This window comes from Cicer arietinum, chromosome 6 (genome assembly GCF_000331145.2).
Source record: "Cicer arietinum cultivar CDC Frontier isolate Library 1 chromosome 6, Cicar.CDCFrontier_v2.0, whole genome shotgun sequence".
Classification (NCBI taxonomy): domain Eukaryota; kingdom Viridiplantae; phylum Streptophyta; class Magnoliopsida; order Fabales; family Fabaceae; genus Cicer; species Cicer arietinum.
In genome coordinates this window covers 35,307,294-35,317,128 of record NC_021165.2, presented here as the reverse complement: position 1 = coordinate 35,317,128, position 9,835 = coordinate 35,307,294, and the positions used below count along the sequence as shown (strand labels likewise).

At 36.0% G+C, this 9,835-nt stretch overlaps 1 protein-coding gene across 1 annotated transcript; it reads left to right on the top strand.

Annotated features, from left to right (window-relative positions):
* On the top strand, positions 1-9,835 carry LOC101496294 (isochorismate synthase, chloroplastic-like). Its single transcript, XM_004514070.4, is given in 15 exon segments — positions 1-174; positions 1,218-1,627; positions 2,421-2,538; positions 2,648-2,764; positions 3,184-3,330; positions 3,442-3,516; positions 3,622-3,690; positions 3,900-4,018; positions 4,125-4,182; positions 4,910-5,020; positions 5,138-5,222; positions 8,492-8,589; positions 9,086-9,178; positions 9,587-9,603; positions 9,605-9,835. Coding segments are annotated over 15 exon segments (1,599 nt in total). The 5' UTR covers positions 1-150; the 3' UTR covers positions 9,663-9,835.

Here is a 9,835-nt window from a genome sequence, read left to right as displayed (position 1 = left end):
TTTACTTTTTCCAAGTAACCGACATCCACCTTATCCACAAGATAAAAAACACACTGATTTTGAATTCATAAACAAATCCATGTCACTTTAACTTAATCATTGTCTCTCTCAACACCCAAGAGTGACTTCAATAGAAAGGTTTTCTTTACGATGCTGCTTTCATCTCTCAATATGGTTGGTTACCATCCTCACTACCTTATCATTTATGAAGTGATTTATTTAATATAAGTGGTAAAGTATGATAATGACGTGATTTTTCAAGTTATTATTTTTATTTGTAGAAGATTCTTAGTTTCAATTAAGTTGCAAGTCATGTGTTTGATGAAATGTTGGTTTGTTGAATAAGGGTCAAATGCATGTGATGTGAGATTGTGTCTTTGAACTCTGTGGCACTGTTGAGCTTGAGATTTATTAAAGGGATGAGCTTTAGTTGTTGGATTGCATGCATATGGGTGAAGAGTGAGATAAGTGTTTGACTATTCATAAGTATGATTTTGATTTGTGATTGAAATTATTTTTTAAATTCTTAGTTTTAGTGCAAATTTTATGAATGACAGAGTTATTAATCATGTTAATGCTTCATATTGATAGGTCATGAAGGAATGAATCTCTGTTAAAGTTTAACTTGGGTATGTTTGGTTGGAAGCAAGGCATGATATCACATGTTTAGAAGTGATAAATCTCTTTTGATATGTGTAATGATATGATGAGTTGATTATGCTTGATTAATTTTATGAGAATGAGACATTATCTCACATCTATTAGCATAGAATGAAGAGATTAACTTGATGCATGGTCATGAGTTATAAACAAAGACAAAGTTGTAAACATTCATTGAACATACAATGCATATAGAATTGAAAGAATATTTTGTATTAGTTCATAATTGTGATTGATATGCAAGAGAAAGAAAGTTTGTCATCAGTCTTTGAATACAAAGATTGTTATTTAGGGCATAAGTGTCAACAAAAGTGCCTAAGTTAGTCACTATTCAAACTCTATAACTTGTGGAACAACTCTATTAGATATTATAATGTATGGCGTTACAATGTACACGTAATATGAACTGTTGAATTTTTTTAATGATCACATGAACAGTTGATTTAACCTACTTTACCTTTGAAAGTGAATTGCATACTCTACAGAGCCTAATCTTGATTCTATATTTTGTTATGCGTCTTAAAGTCTAATAGCCTATTATGTTTTGGTTTGTTCAGAGACCAATGTATCAAGGATGCCACCTTTCAATGAATGGTTGTAGAGAAGGAGAAAATAATAGAAAAACAAGAGAGCCAATTGGGACCATAGAAACCAAAACATTAGCACCAGTAGCATCAGCTGCAATTGCTATGTACAGCCTCAAAATGGCAATTTCAAAGCTGAAAGAAGACTCTCCATTTTGTACCTCATCTGGCATAGTGAGAGTCGAGGTTCCAATTGAGGAGCAGGTTGAAGCCATTGATTGGCTCCATTCACAAAGCCACTTTCAATTTGCCAGATGCTACTTCTCTGGTAGGGAACAAAATTCTTTCCCTGGAAACTTGGTCAGCATTGCTGGTGTTGGTTCTGCTGTTTTCTTTTCTCAGCCACACCCCTTTTCCTATTGGGATTGGATATCTATCAGGAGGTAATTCATTTTGGTTCCTTGAAAATTTTCAGCTTTAAAGTCAGTTGTTTTTCTTAGAATTTGAGCTCAACCCTACAAAACTGACTTTTAAGATAAGAGATGTCTCATACTAATAAACACATTTTCAAGTTATATCGCATCCAATGTGAGACCATCTACATTTTTAAATTTGTTAAATATGTTTGGTTTCAAAGTGGAGTGTGAAAATTAATCTTGTCTTTGTAAATGTATGATTTTGGTACAAATATAGATGTTTAGTTACTATCACATATAATTAATTTGCCTTTGAACTTTGTTTAGATTAGAAGTGATGGAAAATAGCTTTTGCGTTAGGTTGAAAATTTATACGAAGTTTTATTTCAAACTTTGTTTTCTAGAGTAAAAATATCCAAGCCTAAATCACTTTAACATCATACTCAATTTTAATCAAATCAATTTTACAAAATCAAGTTGGTTTGAAATCACATCTTTTAAATGTTAATCCTAACTAACAGAAGAAAAGTGGATGGTCTAGTTTAATGCACAACAACAAAGTAGGTGTTCCATTAATTGAAAAATAACATTTTAGTAAAATAAAAATTAATAGATAGAAAATAAATTCATGTTTGGTTGGCATGATAGTTGATATTCCTTTTCCAAATGTAATAAATGCAATGTTTTTTTCTCATGAGTTTAAAATCCATGTTGTTTGTGTCTAGTCACCTATTCAACAATTTAGTCAAATTTTCTGTGCACTGCATTATATGCCACAACTACTATTTGATTTTTTGTTTTGAAAATTTTCACCTTCAAGGTTTCTTTCTGATAAATGCCCTTCGATTCGCGCATATGGAGCTATCCGTTTCAATGCAAAATCTAAAGTATCATCAGAATGGTTGGCTTTTGGTTGTTTCTACTTCATGATTCCTCAGGTGCATACATTGTGTTCTTTCCATAAACTAACTTATTATTCCATTTGTGTAACTGTGTTAGTATTTATAGCATTAGCAGCCAGAGATACCTAGCTGAAAAAATTGACAGGTTGAGTTTAATGAGCTTGAAGGAGGATCAATGCTTATCACTACTATTGCCTGGGATAATGCTCTTTCTTGGTCGTGGGAAAATGCAATCACTGCACTTCAAGAAACACTTTTCAAAGTAAGTGTAAATAGATTGTGTTTTTTTAGATTATCAAGAAAAAGATTAGTTGAAACCATTGAGATACAAATTCTCTTTACTATGTCTTACTTTTTATTGTCCTAATTAAATTGTCCTATTTCTCTGATCACATGTTATGATTGATCTCCCTTTGCATCTCATTAATCAATTAATTGACAAGTGACCAACGACAATTACCTGATAGATATATAGAATAATTGGGATTAAGATTATTGCATGACAAAACCTAGATCCTACTCTTTTAATTACTCAACCTCTTGTGCGTAATGCTTTCATGTATTCATATTCTTTGGATAACCATATAAGGAATTAATTAGGAAATAGAGTATATTTAGTTCATAACCAAAGATTGTTGATAGATTTAGTTGAGGGATTAACCATACATCTTTGTGCTGCAGGTTTCTTCTTCCATTGTGAATTTTCCTAAGCTAGCTACTCCAACATTAATATTAAGCAGCCATAACATTCCATGTAAAGTAGATTGGAATCTCGCTGTTAATAGAGCTTTGCAGATGATAGAGAGAAATAATTCCTCACTGACCAAGGTAAGCTACATCTCGTGATAATCGAGCTTTCTGTTCACTGCTTTTGCGTCACTCCTTGTGTTGCGAGAATCAATTTAAAGCTGAATTTTTTCTGCCATATTGGTAACTCAGGTCGTGCTAGCTCGGAGCACTAGAGTGGTACCTACTGCTAATATTGATCCTCTAACATTGTTAGCATGCGTAAAGGTATTGGACTTCTCTATTTTTTCATCTTTTACCCCTATCATATGGAGCAGTGTTATCTTAATGACATGTAGAAGGTTTCTTATGTCTTATTCAAAACTATTGTAGGTTGAAGGTGAAAATGCTTATCAGTTTTTCCTTCAGCCGCCTAATGCACCGGCATTTATTGGAAACACAGTAAGTATGCTATGTGGAGTTACACGAAATATATGAATTTCACATGATATTTGGAGTTACTTTCTTTCTAATTATGTTTTACAAAATTTGGTCAATATCATAATATAGTTTTCCTTCAACGTTTTTTGAAACTGTATTCTGAATTGAATCAGCAATGATATATTTTTCTCTTGTATTTCTATTTTAATTTTTATGAATTTGATGAATAGCCAGAGCAACTATTTCACAGAAAACAACTCAATATCACCAGTGAGGCTTTGGCTGCAACCCGTGCTAGAGGAGCGTCACTAGAACTAGACCGTGAAATTGAACTTGACCTACTTACCAGGTTTACCTTGTTGCTGAAGAATTTGATCTAAACTGTTGTTTTATGGTTGATTTTACTGATGCTTGTGCTTTTTATATATGTTTGATGTTTGATTTTGGTCATATAGTCAAAAGGACGACATTGAGTTTACTATAGTAAGAGAGACCATTAAAAGAAAATTGGAGGCAAGTTTATTTTTGTAATTTTGATTGTTAGCATGAATTGCATGTTTTACAATATACACTTCCCAATAAATGTTCAATTTTGTTTCTAAATGAATTTTTCCTTGTATCCTTGGATATTGATATCATAAGTGGATTACAATAATAGATGGAAGGAAGAGATTCTATTTTTTAAAATGATTATTGTTTTTATGATGTGATTTTTTTTTTGAATCAAGTGTTAGCTTCATAATATTGTGTAAAAAATATGACAGAAAACTGAGGATAGGTTAATGTGTCCTCCATATAACCAATACAATATATTCCTGGTCCTTTTTTATAGTTAATTGTTTAGAAGAATTTTGTTCATTTTAATTTGTTGTTTTTAAAGTTCAATGCAACTTTAACTACCCGTATTGTTTTTTCAATAACACTTAACTATTTATTGCAAAGAGAGAAATAAGTGCAATAAGACAATAAACAGTCAAGGACATCAAAAGAAAAAGGCATTTAATTTCACAAAAAAAACAAACATTATCGATTTTCTCGGTTTGTGCAAAACAACTTTAAATGACACTTAAAAGGAATGGATGTAGTACTAGCTTGGAACTTTGGAAGTCTGAACTGTATAATGCAACACTAAATATGCAGTTTCGTTTTGCATAATACTCTTGCATCATCTTACAATCATTTTAGACCTACCTAGGTTAACACAAGGATGAATCCATTATCTACACGCGTATTTTAGCAGGTGGTCTGCAGAAAGATTACAATCAAGCCCAAGAAAATGGTCAGAAAACTATCTAGGATCCAACATTTATATGCTCAATTAGCTGGAAGGTTGAGAAGTGAAGAGGATGAGGTAACCATGATATAGTTTAAGTGTGGGAAAAAGGCTCAAACTTTACAAATCAAGTAACTATTAAATTCACATCATATACCTCGGTTGTCAAATTTTCTATTTCTTTCTTTTTTTTAGTTTGAAATTTTGTCATCACTTCACCCAAGTCCTGCAGTTTGTGGGTATCCAACAGAAGAGGCACATATTTTAATTGCAGAAACAGGTACATCAATTTTCGATAAACACTGTTGTTTCTAATGCAATTAAATGTTTTCTTACCTGTTCTTCAGAGGACTTTTAGTCCAAGCATTTATGTTTTTCTTTTTGAAATGAAAAATGTGGTATAACTTGTAATAAAGTCAAACTGAGGAGGTATGACATATGTAGATGCCTGTCTGGTTTCCAACACTGACACTTTACATTCAATCACTTTTAATTTTGAAAATTATTACCGATGTCGACGTCTTAGTGTCGGTGCTTCATAGGACATGGCATTCTTTATATTTATTTGGATAAACTCACATATGGAGCATAACCTATACTAGCACTGAAGGTTCATTCAATGATTTAGCAAATTTATGGGAATTGGAATTTTCTATTGTTGCATAAAGTTTATTCAATGATTTAGCGAATTTGATGAATGAGATATCATATTTATAATCATTTTACAACTCTTTAAAAATAGAGTTCAAACATAACTGGAAAAGATAAATCAAATTCCTAAGATTATTCCTCTCAAAACTAAAGCATACACAACAAGAAAACAAACATTTTGTGAGGGCTTTTGCCCTCACAAAGGGGTATAATCAGCCACAAAGGTGGCTTTTGTGAGGGCTTTTGCCCTCACAAAGGGGTATAATCAGCCACAAAGGTGGCTTTTGTGAGGGCTTTTGCCCTCACAAAGGGGTATAATCAGCCACAAAGGTGGCTTTTGTGAGGGCTTTTGCCCTCACAAAGGGGTATAATCAGCCACAAAGGTGGCTTTTGTGAGGGCTTTTGCCCTCACAAAGGGGTATAATCAGCCACAAAGGTGGCTTTTGTGAGGGCTTTTGCCCTCACAAAGGGGTATAATCAGCCACAAAGGTGGCTTTTGTGAGGGCTTTTGCCCTCACAAAGGGGTATAATCAGCCACAAAGGTGGCTTTTGTGAGGGCTTTTGCCCTCACAAAGGGGTATAATCAGCCACAAAGGTGGCTTTTGTGAGGGCTTTTGCCCTCACAAAGGGGTATAATCAGCCACAAAGGTGGCTTTTGTGAGGGCTTTTGCCCTCACAAAGGGGTATAATCAGCCACAAAGGTGGCTTTTGTGAGGGCTTTTGCCCTCACAAAGGGGTATAATCAGCCACAAAGGTGGCTTTTGTGAGGGCTTTTGCCCTCACAAAGGGGTATAATCAGCCACAAAGGTGGCTTTTGTGAGGGCTTTTGCCCTCACAAAGGGGTATAATCAGCCACAAAGGTGGCTTTTGTGAGGGCTTTTGCCCTCACAAAGGGGTATAATCAGCCACAAAGGTGGCTTTTGTGAGGGCTTTTGCCCTCACAAAGGGGTATAATCAGCCACAAAGGTGGCTTTTGTGAGGGCTTTTGCCCTCACAAAGGGGTATAATCAGCCACAAAGGTGGCTTTTGTGAGGGCTTTTGCCCTCACAAAGGGGTATAATCAGCCACAAAGGTGGCTTTTGTGAGGGCTTTTGCCCTCACAAAGGGGTATAATCAGCCACAAAGGTGGCTTTTGTGAGGGCTTTTGCCCTCACAAAGGGGTATAATCAGCCACAAAGGTGGCTTTTGTGAGGGCTTTTGCCCTCACAAAGGGGTATAATCAGCCACAAAGGTGGCTTTTGTGAGGGCTTTTGCCCTCACAAAGGGGTATAATCAGCCACAAAGGTGGCTTTTGTGAGGGCTTTTGCCCTCACAAAGGGGTATAATCAGCCACAAAGGTGGCTTTTGTGAGGGCTTTTGCCCTCACAAAGGGGTATAATCAGCCACAAAGGTGGCTTTTGTGAGGGCTTTTGCCCTCACAAAGGGGTATAATCAGCCACAAAGGTGGCTTTTGTGAGGGCTTTTGCCCTCACAAAGGGGTATAATCAGCCACAAAGGTGGCTTTTGTGAGGGCTTTTGCCCTCACAAAGGGGTATAATCAGCCACAAAGGTGGCTTTTGTGAGGGCTTTTGCCCTCACAAAGGGGTATAATCAGCCACAAAGGTGGCTTTTGTGAGGGCTTTTGCCCTCACAAAGGGGTATAATCAGCCACAAAGGTGGCTTTTGTGAGGGCTTTTGCCCTCACAAAGGGGTATAATCAGCCACAAAGGTGGCTTTTGTGAGGGCTTTTGCCCTCACAAAGGGGTATAATCAGCCACAAAGGTGGCTTTTGTGAGGGCTTTTGCCCTCACAAAGGGGTATAATCAGCCACAAAGGTGGCTTTTGTGAGGGCTTTTGCCCTCACAAAGGGGTATAATCAGCCACAAAGGTGGCTTTTGTGAGGGCTTTTGCCCTCACAAAGGGGTATAATCAGCCACAAAGGTGGCTTTTGTGAGGGCTTTTGCCCTCACAAAGGGGTATAATCAGCCACAAAGGTGGCTTTTGTGAGGGCTTTTGCCCTCACAAAGGGGTATAATCAGCCACAAAGGTGGCTTTTGTGAGGGCTTTTGCCCTCACAAAGGGGTATAATCAGCCACAAAGGTGGCTTTTGTGAGGGCTTTTGCCCTCACAAAGGGGTATAATCAGCCACAAAGGTGGCTTTTGTGAGGGCTTTTGCCCTCACAAAGGGGTATAATCAGCCACAAAGGTGGCTTTTGTGAGGGCTTTTGCCCTCACAAAGGGGTATAATCAGCCACAAAGGTGGCTTTTGTGAGGGCTTTTGCCCTCACAAAGGGGTATAATCAGCCACAAAGGTGGCTTTTGTGAGGGCTTTTGCCCTCACAAAGGGGTATAATCAGCCACAAAGGTGGCTTTTGTGAGGGCTTTTGCCCTCACAAAGGGGTATAATCAGCCACAAAGGTGGCTTTTGTGAGGGCTTTTGCCCTCACAAAGGGGTATAATCAGCCACAAAGGTGGCTTTTGTGAGGGCTTTTGCCCTCACAAAGGGGTATAATCAGCCACAAAGGTGGCTTTTGTGAGGGCTTTTGCAGCCACAAAAGACAGGCATTTGTGAGGGCTTTTTCGGTCACTAATTTGTGAGGGTTTTATTCGGCCACAAAATATTTATAAAGTTGGCCACAAAATGGTGTTTTTCTTGTAGTGATAACAATAAACAAACCAATAACAACTCACAAAGGCTTGGTTGATGACTAATTATTCAACAAAATCCTATGTAAATGCACTAAGGCATTTTCCAAGAGTTACTAATACTACATCAGCATCTAAATTTTTTAGTGTTGCTGTTGTTTGTCCATTTTTGAGATATTGAAATCAACTATTTGTTTGATATTTCAAATTTGGTTTACAAAACTTTTCTGTTTGCTTTGGTAAACTGTTCTTACTTTCATACACGGTGCTCAGAAGCGTTCGACCGGGGGATGTATGCTGGACCTGTTGGTTGGTTTGGAGGAGGAGAGAGCGAGTTTGCTGTCGGCATCAGGTCAGCATTGGTGGAACAGGTTAGCTTCACATTGGTTGAGATTTTCAGAAAATTTTGATCATAGTCCTAAATGGTTCATGTTATTTGCATTTGTTGCGCAAAATCCACAAGTGTACAATCTTCGTCAAATAGTTTGTAATATTATTATATCCACAGGCATTAATTAATCAAACACCAAATTGATGGTTTATTGGCATCCTATATAAATTTGTGGTTTCAAATAGGAGAAAATGCATTTTATTTGATTTACATATCACTACATATTACTGATTTAATGAGACAAATGAAGGCAATTTTTTTCCTCTTCTGTTGAAATTGGTATTTTATCTTACAAATCTTTTTTGTCCCTTTGACAAAATTATGCCAAAAGAAGCTCTATAAAATCTTCAGGAATTTCAGTTATCTCATAATTAGTATCAATATTAAATACTCATTTTAATCTTCAAAAGTAACCACACCCAAGCTTACTCATTGTTTTTAGCATGAATCATAAGACTAGCAAGTTTTTCATATAGGAACAAGGTGCTTTGATATATGCTGGAACAGGGATAGTGAAAGGAAGCAATCCATACTTAGAGTGGGATGAGCTAGACCTCAAGACGTCTCAGGTGGTCTGTTTGTGAATGCACCTCAGTTTGTGTGCATTTCCATTGTGGCCATGTACATTTTGGACATAGTGACATACCATTCACTGCTAGCAAGTTTGTCACTACCACTGTACCCTTTTATAAGTCTCTTTTGTCATTTTCACATATATTAAAAAAAATTAGTGTATTTAACGTATCTATTTTGTTATAGATGTTACTAAATACCCTTTTTTTGTATATATGGCTTTTCATTTCTCAAGAAAAACTAGTAGCATTATTTGGAAAAAAATAATAATTAAATACTTTTATAGTAATTTTAAATGAGGCTTATATTGGTGCTAATAATTAGTGACCGTGGTAGTTCTTCACTTGATTTCTGAGCATATTTTATATGATACTGAATTCATGTTGATTTTTTTTTTTTTGTAGTTCACCAAGTTGCTCAAAGGACTTGCCAATTAGACATAAAGTAGAATGTAAACTAGTAAGCTTCATCAATGTATAAGGTTAGTAGGGTTGATGGTTATTTACTTTTAATTCATTTATGTGATTTTATGTAACACATGCATAGTTTATAATTTATTTTTTATGACCAGAGATTAATTATACAGTTCATTTTGTACCCAAATATTTATGAAACATTGATAGGCCATGCATGGTGATTCATGGTTTTTCCTA